Source organism: Monodelphis domestica, chromosome 1, assembly GCF_027887165.1.
Source record: "Monodelphis domestica isolate mMonDom1 chromosome 1, mMonDom1.pri, whole genome shotgun sequence".
Classification (NCBI taxonomy): Eukaryota; Metazoa; Chordata; class Mammalia; order Didelphimorphia; family Didelphidae; genus Monodelphis; species Monodelphis domestica.
The window spans coordinates 116,092,107-116,110,364 of NC_077227.1; the positions used below are offsets into that span (position 1 = coordinate 116,092,107).

At 44.4% G+C, this 18,258-nt stretch overlaps 1 protein-coding gene across 6 annotated transcripts in view; it reads right to left on the reverse strand.

The window, feature by feature from the left end:
• Nucleotides 1–2,283: 2,283 nt before the first annotated feature.
• PAX2 (paired box 2) overlaps nucleotides 2,284–18,258 on the reverse strand; it is a 109,150-nt gene continuing 93,175 nt past the window's right edge. For 3 of the 6 annotated variants that reach the window (XM_056805424.1, XM_056805421.1, XM_056805435.1), the window contains 3 exons: nucleotides 7,902–8,003; nucleotides 5,399–5,485; nucleotides 2,284–4,882 (listed from right to left, as the gene is read on the reverse strand). In XM_056805424.1, the coding sequence (XP_056661402.1) occupies nucleotides 4,806–4,882; nucleotides 5,399–5,485; nucleotides 7,902–8,003 (266 nt within the window). In that variant the 3' untranslated portion in view covers nucleotides 2,284–4,805. The remainder of the gene's footprint in view (nucleotides 4,883–5,398; nucleotides 5,486–7,901; nucleotides 8,004–18,258) is intronic. The other 3 variants (XM_056805427.1, XM_056805418.1, XM_056805431.1) reach the window with 1 other exon arrangement.

An 18,258-nucleotide genomic window follows, 5' to 3' on the forward strand; every position in this document is an offset into this window, starting at 1 on the left:
GAGCTGGTAAAGGCTTAATAGCATGAATTAGGTTCAGCAACATGAATTTGTAGTTTTAACCTGACACACTCAGGGCTCAGCAGAAAGGAGAAAAGATAGTAGAGGTAGCTCAAGGATGAGGATTACATAAGGGGCCAGGATATTAGAAGATAAAGGGGGCAGCTGGGTGGTTCAGTGGATAGAGAGCCAGGGCTAGAGATGGGAGGTCCTAGATTCAAATCTGATCTCAGATACTTCCTAGCTGAGTGATGCTGGGCAAGTCATTTAACCCCCATTGTTTAGCCCTTACTGTTCTTCTGCCTTGGAATTGAGACTTAGTGTTGATTCAAAGAGAGAGGTAAGAGTTAAAATTTTATTTAAAAAAAGAAGAAGAAAATAAAGGGCAAGAAGGCAGTCTGGTATAGTAGAAATCTAATGCTATCTTAGCTAGCAAAATGACATGTAAAATGCTTTGCAAACCTTAAAGCACAATATAAATACTAGTTTATAGCATCATGATTATTACTGGAAAGAGTCCTAGATTTGGAGTCAGTGTTTGCATTCAAATTCCAGCTTTGCTATTTCCTACTTGCTTGACCTGCTTAAGTCACTCTTGGTACCCCGCTTTCCTCATCTTTAAAATGATGGGAACGAATGCTAAGGTCCTTTCTACCTCTAAATCTGTGATCCTATTTCCCAAGATTAAGGGTGCCCCTTTAGGTAGTTTATAGGAGTAGTAAAACAATGAAATGATTCACCTTGGAATTTAGGCTGGGTATGGAAGTATATGAAACCAGAGTAGATGTGATAGACCAAAAGAAAATGGAAGGATTGGGGCAGGAAGCTGCTGGGGTGGAGCACTGATTGGTGCTTGAGAGAGGACAAAGGTACTGAGACCTGATTCCTTAGACAGTTTTTTAAAGCATCTATTGGAGAAGAAAGAGTTTGGAGGCTGAAAAACTGGTTAGGAGGTTGTCACCATAGTCTGATGAGGGCTACCACTAGGGTGGTATTTGTATCCCTAGCACCTACCAGTGTCTGGTACATAGTAGGAAATTGTTGAATGACTGTCCAAGGTCACAGGTCCAGTAGATGACACAGCAGGAATTCAAATCCAGATCTTGCTTCAAATTCAGTGTTTGTTTTACTATACTATGCCTCTTTAGCACCCACCATCTATGCTGTTCATTTAGAACTGAGCATGAGCACCCAGCCTAGTGTACCAAATTCTCTTCCCATCATGGGATTCTTATCATTTAAGGGAGCCAGAGTCCATGTGTGTTCCCTTTCCTTCTGTCTCTCCTCCCCTTTCCTGTGGGGGGAGCACAAGCCTAGGCACACAGAGACAGCTACTTCTACTCTGTTTTCCTTCCGTTTCTAAGACCCTCAAAAGATAGAACCAGGTCCACTGGGAAGAATCAGACAGGAAACACATTGGTTGGGTCTATGGGATCTTAGTATGGCCATCACTCTCAGTGTCAGTGTTACAAGTCACTGAACTTAAGCTTGGAGCTTTGGGCTGTCAGACCCATATGGTCTTAGACAGGTAACCCCTAGAAAACTGGGAGCTAAAAGAGAGCAACATTTCCCCTCAGGTGTGAACTCCATCCTTTTCTGTCTCCACCCACCATCATTCAACAGATGCCTATACCTGTCAGACCTCATTTCCCCTAAAGAAGGGCTAATATCTCTGCTGGTGCTGCCCAGACTTATACTTAGTCCAGTGGCCTCAAGATTTGCTTCCTCTTCTCCTTTTTTTCAAATCTAGATGAAAGTTACTAGTTTAAACCCACCTTTAACACAAAGGCTGGCTTATTGGTTCCCCTTTCAGAGACAGAAGTAATTTTTTCCCATCTAAATACTTAAATTCCAGGAGGGGAGGAGGGAGGAATTGGAAGCCCTTCTCAATCTGACTGCTGACTGGTCGTTTGACTGCTCCAAAATGGAAACCCCAAGTCTTTGGAGAGTGGGGTCAGGCTATCACCTCTACTTTTGACCCATGGGCACATTCAGAACTGGATCTAGATTTGGATCTGAATGAGGGAGATGGGGTGGTAGGTGTCTGAGAATGTCAGTGGATGGGGGAGTTGGAAGGGGGCAGTTTGGGAGAAGTTAGGGGAAGATCTAAGTGGAAGGGGCCAGGGACAGGTAGGAATCAAGGAGGAAGTGATAAGTGGGATGAGTGGAAGAGGTCAGTATTGTGGTGGGGCCAGTGAAAGGCTAGTGGGGAGGTGGTTCAGTATAGGCTGTCAGTGAAGGGAGGCCCTCTGAGTTTGGGAGAAAGAAGCCAGGAGTCCTTGGGAGTGACATACAAAATTTTATTTATTATTATTATTATTTATTTATTTATTTATTATTTATTTATTTCTCATGTGCACAAAAGGAATCAAACAGAACCGGCGCTGAGGGAGGCTGAAGGAAGGTGGGGAAGATTTGTGGGAGGCTAAGGGTCAGTCCTAGGCTGAGGGTGACTTTCAGAGTCTCCCAGGCTCAGGTCCCTGCCCTGTCAGTCAGTTGTTCCCGCATGGGTCAGGGCAGGGGTCGCCCCGGGGCGCCCACAGTTCAGTAAAACCATTGTGTTTTCTCACTTTTCTCAGCAAATTTCTGGGAGGAAGTTCTGAGACCGGCCTGGTGAGTTAGGCAGGAGGAAGCCTCCCTGGGGCTCGGGTTCCAGACTCTTCCAGTTTAAAAAAAACTTTTTTTCACTTTTTATTGACTTTGTTTCTGTTATTTGGAGTCGTCACTATCCACAGGTGAGGAAACATGCAGGCACAGCCGCTCTTGGGAAGGGACCAGAGGAGAGGAGAGGGGAGAAGTGGAAAGGGGGATGGAGAGAAGAGCAGGGAGGAAAAAAGGGAAAGAATAGAGAGGGAGAAAAGAGACCAGGAGACAATTACTGGCAGGAGGGGCTGCTCAAACCATCGGTTTCCCAGGACAGGAGGGTGCAGATCTGGGGGCGCAGATCTGGGGGCCAGGCAGGACTGAGAGCTCAAGGATGATAAATCAGGCCTGGTAGGAGGAGATGGTGAGGGGGAAGCCAGTATTAGAGGAAAGAGACACAGAGAGAAACAGGGCAGAAGGACTGGACAGAGAGAGATGGCATAGAAGGGAACAACCACAGGAGAGGAGTCCACAGGAGTCATTTTGCATAGTGATTTCTTTTCTTTCAAACCTTTTTTTTTTGCAACATAAAAAAAAATCCCCCCTGCCCCGCGCCCCTCCCCCACGTGCTGTGCTTTATTGGGTATGTATCTTGTGTACCCCTCCCCCCTTCTCCTCCCTCCTCCCCCCTCCCCCCCAAAGTGAGCGGCGACTCTCACAGCACAGACAGCAGGGCTTATCTACAGGCGGGCAGCGGGTGGCTTTAGTCACTACGATACAGGATGGCCCAGGCCGAGAGGGGCATTAGAAGGGTTTATATACACGAGGATTCGCCTTCACACAACACACACCGTCTTTCTATAAAGCAGCAGCCATAGGCTTTTTTTCCTTTTTGCAAATATCATAATATTAAATAATTGTGGAATTTGAGCCCAGTCCTCGCTGATAAGACTAGTGGCGGTCCTGCTGACCTGTCTCAGGCAGCGAGAGCTCAAGACACTGTCCTATGCTGACTCAACTTGGACCCCAAACCCCTTGGTTTGGCTCCCTGGGGGGAGGAGAAGCGGACCGTGCTGGTCCGGGGCTGTTTCACCTGACCAGCCCCAGTCTGAGGGGCTATGTCCAGAATGAGGGCTGGGACCAGCTCTGGGACGGGAGGGCCGGGACCCACTGCTCTAGGGTGACCCAGCCCAACTGAGATCAAACACGGCTGTAAAGGCTGAGATGGATTGGGGAGGCGTCTCAGATGCAGGGTTAGGTGTGTCATAGGGTCCCGGGAAGCCCGTGGGGGCGGGGCGGGAGATAGCTCCAAACAGCCACAGGGGCAGTAGTGATGGTGTGTAGGGTGTGGCGGTTTCGGTGGGAAGAGGAAAGAACTAGACCGAGTCCGGCCAGCTGGAAGGGCCCATCAGCAGAGATGCTGTCTCGCAGGACTCAGGCCCCACAGAGTGCACCGCACTCTCCCTATGTTCTGGGCTGAGGGAGAGAGCCCAGTGCACTAGGGGGTCGGGGGTCGGGTGGCGTGTTCTTTCCTTTAGTTTATAACTTTTTTTGTTCAGGATTTTCTTCCCCGAGCCTTCCCCGCAAAGCGGTTTAACATCGTGTCACTCTTTCTCCTTCTGGTTTCAGGCTGCGGGCCGGGGAGGGGAGGACCAGGGCAGGCTTGCCCAGGTCGGGTTGATGGGGGCCGTGAGTGCTGCCCCCGCGCTTATCGTGTCCAGCCTGCCCGACTTGGCTCGGGCCCAGGCAAGCAGAGCCGTTCGAGGCCAAAAGACCCTATCCCAGCCCGAGGAGGCGCCCCGGGAGGAAAGGGGAGGACGCCAGACCAGGCTAGGGCCCATCCCCGCGCCTCCCTCCCGGCGGACCTGGAGGAGACTGCGGAGGAGGCAGAGGTCGGAGAGGGGCAAAGGGCAGGGTCTGCGGGCTCCTCCAAAGACTCAGCCCGTCCCGTTTCCACGGGTCCCGGATTTAGAGAAAGACTGCGGGGCTTGGGAAGAGGGGAACGGTGAGGACAGGGGCCAACTGGGAGGTGTAGCATCCCGTCCCGTCGCGTGACGTGGCATGGCGTGGATCCTCCCTCCCTCCGTGCGTGGCGGCGGGAGAGAGGCCAGCGGCGGGGGAGAGGCCAGTGGCGAGCAAGCGGGCGGGCAGACGGGTGGCTTCAGACGGGGACAATATGCAGGCCAAAGCTGTCGGCCTGAAGCTTGATGTGGTCTCCGCGGTAACTAGTGGCGGTCATAGGCAGCGGCAGCAGCGGCAGGGGCGGAGCCCCGGGGGGTGGCACTATAATAATAAGGGGAACCTGGAAGTTAACACAGGAGAAGAATGGGCTGGGTGAGAGGACAAACAGGAGAACAAAAAGGAAAAGTAACTCAAACCGAAAACTCCCGGGGCTGTGACCTGGGGGCTAGGAGGACCCAAGTGTCAGGCTTGGGGTGCCTCCGCATGCCGATTCTGGAGCCTCTCTAAGCCTGGGCCCGATTACCCGCCCGGAGCCAAACGGCGGCACCTTGGAAGGAGCGCCTCCTTTGGGACCACCAGACAGACGAGGATCAGCAAGGCCATCACCCATTTGCTGAAACCTCCAGAGCCACCAAGTTACTACTGGTCCCAAGTGCACTTACTTGGGTTTGTCTGCCCTGCCCAGCCCATCTGGGCCTGGAGCAAAAAGAAGGGGGCTGGTCTGGAGGAAGGAGGTGGCTGGTCTGAGCTGGCGTCCTCCCCTCACTCCTCCCCCCAGTTGCTGACCAGAGTGGGGCTACAAATCAGGATGGGGCAGGCGAGCAGACACACAAGACATTCTGGTGGCCGTACTCACTTAGTAAGGCCGGGTTGCTGAATCTCCAGGCCTCATTGTAGGTTGTGTACTGAGGGTGGCTGTAGGGATTGCCTGAAAACTCACTTCCTGCAGGGGAGGGATAGGAGACAGGAAGGGAGTGAGTCCAGGAGATGCAGACACTTTGAAGGACAGCATCATTATCATCACAAGAATGGGCAGTGGAGGCTCCCAAAATCCCACAGCCTCTTCCAGTGATACCCAGCACAGCCCCAGCACAGGATGACTCAGAGACTGGACAAGAGGAGCTTGTTGAAGGGGGTGAGGAAACTGGTTTGGTGTCAGGATGTCAAGAGACTCTAAAAGGATGATGAGGGCATGTCTACTCAGTGAAGCTCTGTTTTGCACCCATCCTTTTGTGAGGGTGATTCCCTCTAGAGAGTGGGAAGCCTGGCACTATCTGCTGTTCTTATTAAAGGGGAGATGGTATTGCCCAGTGGGAATCAGTAGGGGAGGACCAGAGATCCTTGCTGGGCCAACCAAGCCATCCATCGAACCTAGACCAAGAATGGACCACAGGACAAGAGACTTATTTTTTCCAGAGTTGGCACTACTATGAATGGCCTGGCGTCAAGGGGCAGGTAGCAGTGTCCATGCCCATGGGCACAGAAAAAGCCCAGTAACTGCTTCTTATCCATTGTCATGCCCAGAGGAAATCATCACAATGTAAGCAGAGCCTTAGCTCCAGTGGAGCTAAAGTTGGTTCTCAGGGATGACATGGGGCTGGAGTAGAGAGATATCCTAGAGCACTAAGACAGAAAGAAGAGGGCACTGCTTTGGGCTAAGGAGGGAAAGAGGACCAATGTTGGGGCCTCTGGGAGCCCTGAAGAGAGGGGCAAAGGTTAGGGGTGGGCCGATGACAGGAGCTGGCACTGGCTGTCCTCCATGCCGCCTCCCTTCTTCTCTCCTCTCAGAAAGGCCAGGCCTCGGAGTTTTTCTCTCACCCTTTCTCCTGTGTGATGACCCCAGACTGTTTACACTGATCCCGCAGCGCGGGTTAAGTAGAGGAGAAGGAGCCCCTCTCAGAGAGAGAGCTGGGGGGGGGGATGGTGGGGGTGGAGGGGGATGCAGCCACTGGAAAGCCTGTTTATTGACGAGGAGGGAAAGCATGCGTGCAGCGGGATAATGAGCTTCTGAGCTCAACTGTGACCAAGAGGAACTGAGCTATCTCCTTCCCCGATCGCTAATGAAACAAGTGTAATTTCCTCATCAGCACTGGATTCTGTTTAACGACTCCCCTCTTGCCACTGCGGCTCCCCTGCCTCCCACCCCCACCTCCCTTCACCCTCCCTCACTTCCCTCTGGCCCCCCCACCGTGGGCTCCTTTACTCCCTCCCCCTGACTGCCTTCTTTATCCACCCCCTCACCCCTTATCTGCCCATACTCTCTTACTCCTCCTAGGGGGTCCCTTCCCTTCCCACCTTCTACCAGGCTTCTCCTGCTATCCTCGGCCTCATCTCACCTCTCTTCCCCAGAGATTCTCCATCTCCCACTAGTGTCCTATCTTCCTCCACATCCTTCCTTCCCGTGTCTATAGGGCCTGACACTATGGATGTGCCCCCTTAGAATCAGATTACAAATCTCGGGGTTTGTAGGAGAAAGGGAGTCACCGAAGGGCAAAGGTGTGGAAGAGGGCTTAATCCCAGCCTCTTCATTTTGATAAAAAAAGATTTCCATCGAATAGATGGGTTTCACTAACTGGGAAAGCCAACTCATTTCCCAGTCCCCCATCCTGGAGTCATGGGAGAGTGGGAGCAAGGCACTAACCAAGGAAGTCACCTTGCACAGTCCCCTAGTCCCCTGGGAGATGCTACAAGCAAGCCTTGCCTCTCAGACAAAGGGGAGTTAACTGCTGGTTGTAGGGACATAAACATCAGGCGCTACCTCCCATACAGGGCATCTCTAGGATGAAGGAGCTGGTTTTCTTCCTGGCCCCTCTGGCCCAGGCCACATCCTGAATCCTGGCTCTGCCTCTTTGGAGGTTGTCCCTCACCAGATTGAGGGAAAGAAGTGTTTTTCTGCATTGCTTTTCCCAGCCTCCCCACTGGGGGCTGGTGTTAGCCAGGGTGGCTTTGTCTAGGTGACTGACATTTGTCTAGAAATGGTGCTTGACTCCAGGTTTCCATGGAAACCAGGGTAGGCTTTTCAAAGCTACCTCAGCTTGGCCTGTGCTCTTGGTATATAGTCAGGCTTGGGTGGGTGGGGGGCTTTAGGGCACAGATGATGTGACAAGAAGAGAGGTGGTGTGAGGGGTCAGCAACCAGATTTCAGGGATTTTCCTAAGCCTGGACTCTATCCAACCTACTCTGAAGAGAGGAAGAGAAGGAAAACACAGAGAGAGACCACCCCCTAGGGATATGGAGGAAAGAAGTCATATGGTGACTGGGGGAGGTGGAGATTAGGGAAGAGAATCTGTGACTTAGTTTCCCCAGGCATGACTCCCTCCCCTTCTCCCCAGCCCTTAACTGTTGTTTTTATCACCTACCAGGCACCATTCCTGCCAGGGTAGAGGTGGGGTAGCTTCCCTGGCCAGTGGGGGGAACATGGGGGGGATAACCGGGCAGGGTGGTACTCGCCATGTCACGACCTGAAAAGAGACAAGGCATGGGGGTCAGGGGCTGGTGCACAAACCAGTTCACATGGTCATGTATGAATAGCAGGACATTCATATACATGTGTATCCTTGTGTGTTTGGCTACTATGTTTTCTCAGGGGATAGCAGAGATCTCAGGCTACAACTGGCAGTGCGAGGACTTTGATGTCCATATATATATATATATATACATATATATATATACATACACATACATATAATTTAAAATATATACTTATTACCAACTCCTCTATACATACATCCACACATAGATGTATGTGTATATGTGTATGTTGCCTCCCCCATTACAATGTGAGCTTCTTGGGGACAGAGAATGAGTTTGACTTTTTTCTATCCCCATAGTAAGCCCTTAATAGGAAATACCTCGATGTGATTTCCTGGCTCCTCCTCCTGCTTCCCAGTAAAGTAGGCTCTCTGCTAGCTAAAGTCACAACCTTCTCACCACCCTCTTCCCTTGGACCTCCCAATTTCAGCCCCTCATACACCTCCTGGAGTTCTAGTGAACAGAAGCCCCTTTGCCAACCCCATCCTGGTACTGAGCCCTCCCCCATGTCCCTTCCAGAGTCCTGAAGGACGTAACCTCGCTATGGAAATTGCCTGGTTTTTCTATGGCAAGTGCCAAGGGCTGTCAGGTGGGGGCAGACTAGGGAGCTGTTTTGCTTTTAGTTAGTGTCACATTTAAATGAATGAGAGTCATTTCTGATGCTCCTAGGAGCTTTCTCTGCTCCTGATCCCTTGTTACAGGCTTTTAAAACCAGGCAAGCCTAGTTCATACTAGATATATGCTGGCCATCCTTCAGCTCAGACTTTTGGAGCTGCTTCCCCATCTTCTATTATTATTCTATTATTTGTTCCTTTGCACAGGGAACCCTCAAGGTATATCATGCTCACAGTTCCCCAAGGTCTATTCTGCCTGCATCCAAGGGGTATGTTTCTTTGAAAAATTATGTAATCAAATTAGTTACACAAATTGAATGAAGATGAATTATAAACTTAAACATGAAATATGAGTAGGCGACACAGTCCTAACACATCCCCTACATTGGTGACTCTTTGAAGTGGATAACTCCATCTCCCTACTTCATTAAGAAGATGGAAGCCTTCATCTACCCTCATCCTCATCTCCTTTCTCGCTCCTCCAAACCTCAAGGAAAGTTGCATTCCTGCTCTTCTCTAAATCAAATCCTTCTACTTGTGTCCTGGGAAAGACCTGGTCTTTCTGGATCCCATGGTCTTCTAATTTCACCAAGATTTTCTGGATTACTCCTTCTTTGGTATCTTTAACTTGTCCCTTTCTATTGGCATCTTCTCTTTCTCAGTCTACCCTTTCCCTCTGACTCCTGTAATGAGTCTTCTAGGTTTACCACTCCACTGAAAATTTTCCTGAACACCATTAATGATCAAACAATGCTCCCCCCCCCCAATTCCTCATATTCCTCAATCCCTTTGAAGCATTTGGCATTGTTGACTGGGTCAGCAATGTCAAAGGAAGGAACCTTGGAAAAAGCAAGGCCACCTTTCACTTTACAGATGAAGAAATTAAGGCTCAGAGTCAAATGGTTCACCAATGCATATTGATGTTTAAGATGTGATTTGAGCACAGATCTTCCTGCCTTCAATTACAGCACCCTATCCATTATACCACACTGCCTCTCCTCAGAAGATCTGGGTTTAAGTACTACTCCAAACATAGTGATTGTGTGATCCTGAACAAGTCACTTAACCTTTAAACTCAAGTGCCTCCTGACAACTAAGACTAAATTGCAGAGCTGGTAACAAAGCTTCTCCATAGGAAGTAGGAGCTCCTTATACTGAAGAAATCACAGGTCTAGTAAGAAAAAAAGTTAAAAACGTTTTGCTGGTACCTTTAATTCAACATATTTAAAAAGTTAAAACATCTTTCTCTACAAACCAGTTCACCTCCACCCCAACTTTCCTCTGTCAGTGATAACATGTTCCTCCCTTTTTTCTGATTTGAGAGTCTGGGGTTGTCTCTGTCTGTCTACTCATTCTGTTTTCTATCCTGCCTCCCACTTCTAATCACTAAGCTCTGTCAATTCTTCCTTTGATGCTTCTTAAATTAATGCCTTCCTTTTCACTTCCACTGCTCCCATCCAAGTTGACCTTTAGACCACCTGATATTTAGATTATTTCAACAACCTCCCAAATGAACTCTGGAACTCCAAAGACGGCCTCTTCTAAATTATCCTATGTACCCCTACCAGATAAAAAGTCCTTAAGTGCTATTTTCATCAGGTCACCATCCTTCTCAGGACTGGTTCCCTATTTCCCACTATATCAAATCTAAACTCTCACAGTTTGGTCTTGTATTCTATCTCCATGAGTATCCTTCTGTTATTCTCTAGCATACTCCTAGTCTAATCAGGCTGATATCCTCATTGTCCCTAAACATAAATCATGGTTTTTGACACCCCTATACCTTTGTGTTTTTTCCTGTGCCTGGTATAAGTGCTTCCCTCTTTCCCTGACTTCCAAAATCCTATCCATCCTTCAAATCACCGCTCAAGGTTTTGACACTTTCTTGAAGCTTTCCTAGACCTCTCCAGCTGTGATTGATCTCTGTCTCTCTTTTCTGAGCATTGAAAGTCTGCACTACACAATTTCACACTTAATAATTTGGCCTCTTCAAGTAAATTTCAAGATCCCTGAAGGCAGGGACCATGTCTCCTTTTTTCATGTATTCTCCATAGTGATAAGCACATAGCAGGTGCTCAATAAATACCTGTTGATTAATTGCAATGGTAATCAGTACCACACAATTTAACATTTAATTATTCTCTCATTGTTATGCCTGTGTTAGATTTGTAAAGGCCAAAAAAAAGTGGGTAGGAATTTGAGAGGAAAACATTCTCCTTTCCTCCCAAAATTAAATTGTGAATCATGCTTATTTTAGAATAAGGGATAATAGATTTAAGAAAGTATGAATAGTGTTGCACAAAAATCTATAGTTCTTAGAAATACTTTTCTTATTTTAGCTATAATTTAGTTCTTAGAAATAATTTTTTAACTTGGCATAATTTATAAATTATATTTCTAATTTCTAAAATTGGAATTTCTAAAAATACATTTATTACTTCATGGTCTTCAGAAAATTGTTTTGAAAAATATGAAGTAGAAAGATTTGGGGGCAAAGTTGTTTCAGTGTTCAGGCAAATTCCTATAAAAGGAAAAGCAGCAGCCTGGAAAAATGCTATGGATACTCAGTTCCTATCTTTGACTGAAACAGCTCTCTCTGAGGACATCAGAAACTTCATCACTCCATTGGCCTTTTTTAGTCCTCAATCTTCTTGATCTCTTTGACAACCTTTGAAGCTCTTTTTTACAATCCCTTGTTCTAAATGCTCACTCTTCCTTTGATTTCAGGGACATCACTTTCCTTCCCCTTCTCCCACTTCTCTAACTACCACTCCATCTCTATGGAAATATTCTCTAGGCAGCTGAAGATGCAAAAGAGAAGTCAGGGCTGGAGATGTTCATTTGGGAGTCACCTGAACAGACGTGATGATTGAAGCTGTAGAAATGAGATGACCAAGAGAGACAGTGTAGGGAAAGCAAGATTCAGGGGAAAGAGACAGAGAAGAGGTGGTTAGAGAAGTAGGAGAAGAAGGTGAAAGTGATGTCCCTGAAACCAAGGGAAGAGTGAGCTGTTCTTTATTTGCTGCCCACCTGGATTACTGCAATAACCTCCAGACTCATCCTCTTTATGCTTTTTTCTGGTTATGTCACTCTTTTATCCCAAACTATCCATTGGCTACTGTATAAAGTTCTAATTTCTTTTCCCGGGATCCTGGACTTTCCAGTTTCTAGCTTTATTTCTTTTGCCCCTATTCTATGTACTCTACATTTCAGACACCCCAGATTATTTGCTGTCTCGCAAACATAAATGAACGAATGAATGAATGAATGGCCATTTATTAAACATTTACTATAAGCCAGGCACTGGGCTAAGTTATACCAATATGAAAAGCAAGACAGTTCCTGTCCTCAAGGAGCTTATATTCTATTAACCAATAATTAAATATTAAATGCTTTTCAATTTGCCAGGACTTTTGTACATTCTGTACATTTGTTCATATTTTTCCCTTTTGCCCTTTCAGCCTCTCCCTCTATTGAGATGCTGTTTATTTCAGTTCTAACTTTTAAAGCCTCTGATCCTTCCTTCCTCAGATCTCACAAAATATTTTGTTTGCACCTCTCTTATTATTTTGCCTCATATTTACATGTTTTTTTTACACCCTTACCTTCTGTCTTTGAATCAATACCAAATATAGATTCCAAGGCAGAAGAGTGGTAAGAAGCAATTGGGTTAAGTGATTTTCCCAGGTCAAATCTGAACTCAGATTCTCCCATTTCCAGGCCTGGCTCTCTATCCATTGAGTCACCTAGCTGCCCCTAGTTATATGTTTATGTGTCTAAGGCTGTAAGTAATACAAGGGCAGAGACTGTCTTATCTAATTCTGTATCTATCACTTAGATGATTAATATATGTTTATTGCATTAAATTAATTGAATGTATAGTTAACCTACAGAGGACACTAAAATTTTCTCTTAAAAATATAGAAGTATTCAGAACTATTTTTCTAGTAGTTTTCCTTATTCTGAATTTTGACCTAGAGATTAAAGGACTTCCAGTGGTAAGGACAAAATGTTAGGTAGTAGAAAGAGCAACAGCTTTCTCAGTGATGAATCATTTGGCCTCACACAAGTTACAATGCCTCTGAGCCTCCATTTCCTTATTTGTAAAATGAGAAAGCTCCATAGGGTTTCTGTGAGGAAAATGCTTTGTAAACTATAAAGTATGTATACATTTGAACTAGGTATATACAATAGAGTAGTGGATCTGGAGTCAGGTAGATCAGAGTTCCAATCCCAATTTGGACACTGCAAATCACTTAATCTCTCTCAGCCTCAATTTCCTCATATGTAAAATTAAGGAGTTGAATTTGCTCAGGAAATACCTATTGACCAATTAAGAAGTCTTATGCTATGACAGAAGAATACTGGATTTGGCAGCATAGAACCTGGGTTTAAATTCAAACCACCTTAAGGATTGCTCATCAGCCCATTGTATGATAAGTATGACCAAAGTAAGAGAGGGAATGTTGGTTCCTTGACCCCTACCCACACTACTAAAAGTGTCATTTGAAACTAGAGATATTTAGGGGGGGGAAGACACTTAGAAGGTGCCATGTTGGTCTTCAAGTATATGTAAAGCTATCATGTAGAAGAAGGACTAGACATTCCATTTGGCTCCAGAGAGAGAACACTTGAAACAATGAATGGGGAAAAGTTGGAAAGGGGTGGGGTAGGAGTTTGTTTTGTCATATGGGAAAACTTCCTTACAATTAGAGCTATTCAAAAGTAGAGGGAGTGGGCATTCCCTAATTGATGGTTTAAGATCAAAGGTTGGATGGTTGGATTGGAAGATTGGTAGACCTTTCCTTTTTGGGCTCTTCCAGTTTCTGGATTCTATGTCTGTGATTCTATGACTAGACGATCTCTAAAGTCTTTTCCAGCTCTAAATTCTATGATCTTGAACATAGCATCCACTTATTCCATTGGATTCGAGAAACAAGAAGCATATTGTTCTACTTGACTAAAAGGCTCAGGACAGAGGAGTGTAAGGATTGGTTTAAAGATTTCTGAAGTTACATAGAAATTACCCCTCCCAGCCCTGTGATCTTTAGATCTGCAAAGGGGCTGAGAAAAGGCATTCTCTATGATGAAAACAGGTTGTAAGAGTTTAAATTTCTCTGAAGTCCTGTGAAATGATATTTTAACTGCATTAGTGTATTTCTCCAACCTACATAAATTGTAGTGCAATTCTTAGTATCTGTTGTTTTGTGCAACATCATCTACCCAACCTTAGCCATGCTCAGGGCTGGAAAGCTGCTTATAGTTAATACTTGAGGGAAACCATTAATCAACATGTACATGCTGAATGTAGGAAGCCTATTATTTATATTCAAGTTAGTCATAACTACTGTTTTCTCTCTTTTTCCTCTGCAAAATTTCAAGACCAACTTCTAGAATACAGAATCTCTTCCATACTGCAAGTTACTCTGATAGGGACCCCCCCCCCAATCATGACTTGCAAATATTATGCAGTGAAGCAGAAATATCCCTAACTGAGAATCAGGAGAGCTACACTTTGCTCCTGACTATTTCATGAGTTTGCTGTGTGACTTGAAGCAATTTGCTATCCCTCTCTGTGATTCAGCTTCCCATCTGTTAAATGAGAGTTTGGACTAGTTGATTTCTGACTTCTCTTTCCATTTGGAAACTGATTAAATTATAAAATGCATTATCATCAAATGAAAAATGAGTTTCTAAAAGCTTTTAGAAAGGGTAAACATAATCTTATATGCAGATATGTCCTGTGAACCATTAAGCCACTTAAAAAAAAAAAGCCTTGCCTTCCATCATAGAATCTATGCATTGGTTCCAAGGGAGAATAGCAGTAAGAGCTTGGTAATGGAGGTTAAGTGACTTGCCCAGGGTCACAGAGGTAGGAAGTATCTCAGATCATATTTGAATCCAGGACCATCCATTTCTAGGCCTGTCTCTCAATCCACAGAGCCACCTAGCTGCCTTCAAGCTACTCTTTTTTTTAAAACCCTCACCTTCCCTCTTGAAACAAATACTGTGAATTGGTTCCAGGGCAGAAGAGTGGTAAGGGCTAGGCAATGGAGGTTAAGTGACTTGCCCAGAGTCACACAGCTGGAAAGTGTCTGAGACCAGATTTGAATTTAGGACCTCTCATCTCTAGGCCTGGCTCTCAATCCACTGAACCACCCAGCTTCCCCCCAAGATACTCTTCATGGGTGTATGTGAGAAAGACCATGGTACAAAAAGTATAAATCACTTTACTGAGGACTCAGTCTGTTGTGCTGCTCTCTCTAATATTCCAGGACTTTGCACACAGTAACTACACTATAAATATTTGAATACAGGAATAAGTTAATGAATGGGTCTAATCACAAAGGATTGCCCATTCAGTATCTTCAAAACACCATAGACTGCAGGCAGCTGTGTGTCACTGTCAGTGGTCTCATTTCTAGATGATACCAAAAGATCAGAAATACATTGACCCAACTCTTGTCAAAGGAGTCTATTTTCCTGGAACTGTCACTGACAGTAACAGAAAGAGCATCCTGGGAAAAAGTTTGTAAATTACAGGGAATCATCATAGGAATGAGTAATGGACTTTGCCTGGAAGAATAAACACAGTCCTGCTCTTGACAATGCTTATGGCCAGAAGGACAAATGTGATGGGAAAAGGAATCATAAACTCAGTGGTACTCACACCTCAATAGTCAGCGTGTGTGTGTGTGTGTGTGTGTGTGTGTGTGTGTGTGTTAATGAAAGCACTAAAATAAGAACAAAACACTGTATTATAAGGCATGTTAGCAGTAAAATCTATGAAGTCCTTCTAGAGGAAGGAAATGGTGATATGGTACTCTTGCCAATGAAAATTCAGGTAATAACTGGAAAGCCTCATGGGAGTGCATAACAGAGCAATATCCACTTGTTACTTGCAGGACAACAGAGTATGCTTTTAATAAATGTTTGTCGGGTTGAATTTTCAAGCAAGTGAATGTTACTCATAATGGGATTTCAGTCTTCAAGAAAAAGCAAGTAGAATGCAAAGAATAAATTAGTGGCATGGAAACTGGTGTAAAACTCAATGGGGTAGAGTGGTAATGTCCTTTGAGAGTTCTACTGAAAAATAAAGACGGTCTTCAAGAAATACAAACAGTTGAGGATCTTAAAGTACCCAGAAGTGTAAGGAGTGCTGTGCTGGATGAGGATGTCTTCTGAGTTCAAATACAGAACTCCCTGAAGATTTTAAAGACAATTCCTTCAGCAATCACTGCATCCAAATCAGACAGTGCACTTATGTCAGGCACTCCTTACCAAATGGTCCAGATCAAATCAACTGCTGCATATCTCCTGGATCCAAGATTTGAAGGCAAACATGTAAGTGATGAGAGCCCTGATTCTTTATTTGACTGGATTACAAAACAAATCAACATGAAGGCACTGGCTTTAGGGATATCTGTTAGGTCTGTTTAAATATCATAGAAAAGAGGCCACATTTGGATGTTTGGTCCAAGAAAGCTATCTAGGATTCTGCTAAACAAATATCTTCTGCAACATGAATAGAACAGAATAATTCAGGACTAACCAAGTCGGTGAACACTTGGTGGGAATAGTCTCTATTCAGGTTTCAGTTTTCAGAAGCCCCCAAATATGTTATACTTGTAAATTACAGTTATCCATTTATATATCTTATCCCTGGTTTCCCTCTTCCCCAAACACACTGCACTGCAAATTCTATGAAGTCAAGAGGGCAAGAGGGCAGGGTCTGTGTTTTTTCTAAAATTTGTCTCTTCCCGAGCACCTAGAACAAGGTTATAGAATTGAATTGAATATGGAGAAATAAAAGATCAAAAGATGTTATGATAGCATAGAAAAATGTTATATTTAGATAAAGTGCCAGGGGATAAAGTTATATTCAAATAGATTTAAAGGATTTTAATAGTCCTTTTTAATTCAGTTATTTTCTGACAATGAGTAGGTTCTTTATCAGCTTGGCATGATATTATATTGGAAGACCCAAGTCAGAAAAACATCATAATTTTGTTTTACTATAATGTTAATGTTTTCATTTAACTTTTAGCATGTTTCTTATAAACTTCTATCATTGCTTTTTTAAAAACCTCTGGTCTTGTCCTCTAAAGTTCAACAGTTTATAGAGGATTCATTTGTAAATAAACAAATAAATAAGATTATTTCAAAGGCAAATTCAATTAGTAAATGTATACTTAACTGGATAAACCATACTTTAAAATATTACAAACTAAACACATAGTCCTAAAATATTAAAGCTGGCACAGACCTCAAAGCCCATCACTATAGTCAAAGCCCCTCATTATATAAATGAGGAAACTTGAGTGACAATTTTATGACCAGACTAAAATTATCTATATATAATACACGTTTATGTTCTTGGACTAACCAAGTTGATTTACATTTATAAAAGACTCATAAAAAAGTATTGTATATCCTTCCATTTCTCCCCTAAATTCCTATCTCCCTTCTCTCCTTGCTCCCTTCAAATTTTCTAGAAATTCTATACCTCTGGTCTCCTCTCTAATTACATTATAAGCTCCTTGAAGGCTATATATATTTCTACACTATGTCTTATACTACTTCTGTATCTCATCCTCAGTGTCTGGTTCTGTGGTAGACATAACTCTGGGGCTCAATAAAGGCAACACTAGTAGAAAGACCACAGGACTTAGGAGACCTGGCTAGAGTTCCACTTCCTCTTTTAACTCATTGTGAGGCTTTGGAAAAGTCATTAATATCTCTGAGCCTCTGTTTTTGTTTCCTCGTATGTGAAACTCAAATGATCACAGCATTTAGGGCTAGAAAAGACCATGAAGATCATCTAGGCTAAATTCTTATAAACTATCTGCCTCAAGTAGCTGTTGTGAAGATGTCTGTAAAATTTTAAGTTGATAGCGTTATTTATTAGTTGCGAGCTATTATGAAATAGCTGGAGACAGCTTTTTGTGGCCCAATTCTCAGTGAGATGTAGATTAATTGTAGCTGATTCTGTCAGAAGTTGTCACACTATGTGACTTAATTTCTGTGCGTTATATGGGAATGACTCCCTCTGGGTTACATATGGTAAGTTTTTCATGGATTATATGCAGTGGATTTTCTGTGGGTTTCATGTAGCCCATTCCCTGTGGAATTAATAGAGTTGATTCTTGGTAGCACAAATTCCTTCCAAGGCTAATTCTCTTTAGGTTCAGTGGGGCTGGTTCTTTACCAGCATGCAGAGCTGGGAAGAGTTTCCACTAGTCTGAGAAAAGAACTCAGAGACCAGGAAGCTTGGTTTTGGTCTTGAGTAAGCCCAATGGGTGATAAAAGGTTGCTACTCTTCTGATTTTAGAGATGAAGAATTCTAAAAAATCGTTTACCTCTGGATTTACTAGCTTTGCAACCCTGGGCAAATCACAAGCATTTTGGCCTTAGTTTCCTCATCTGAAAAATGAGCTGGAGAAGGAAATGGCAAACCACGCTAGTATCTTTGCCAAGAAAACTCCAAATGTGGTCATGACTGAAACCACTGAAAAATAGCCGCCACCAGCACTGTGAGCCCTGAATTCGACCTTAGTGGCAGGGTTTCTTT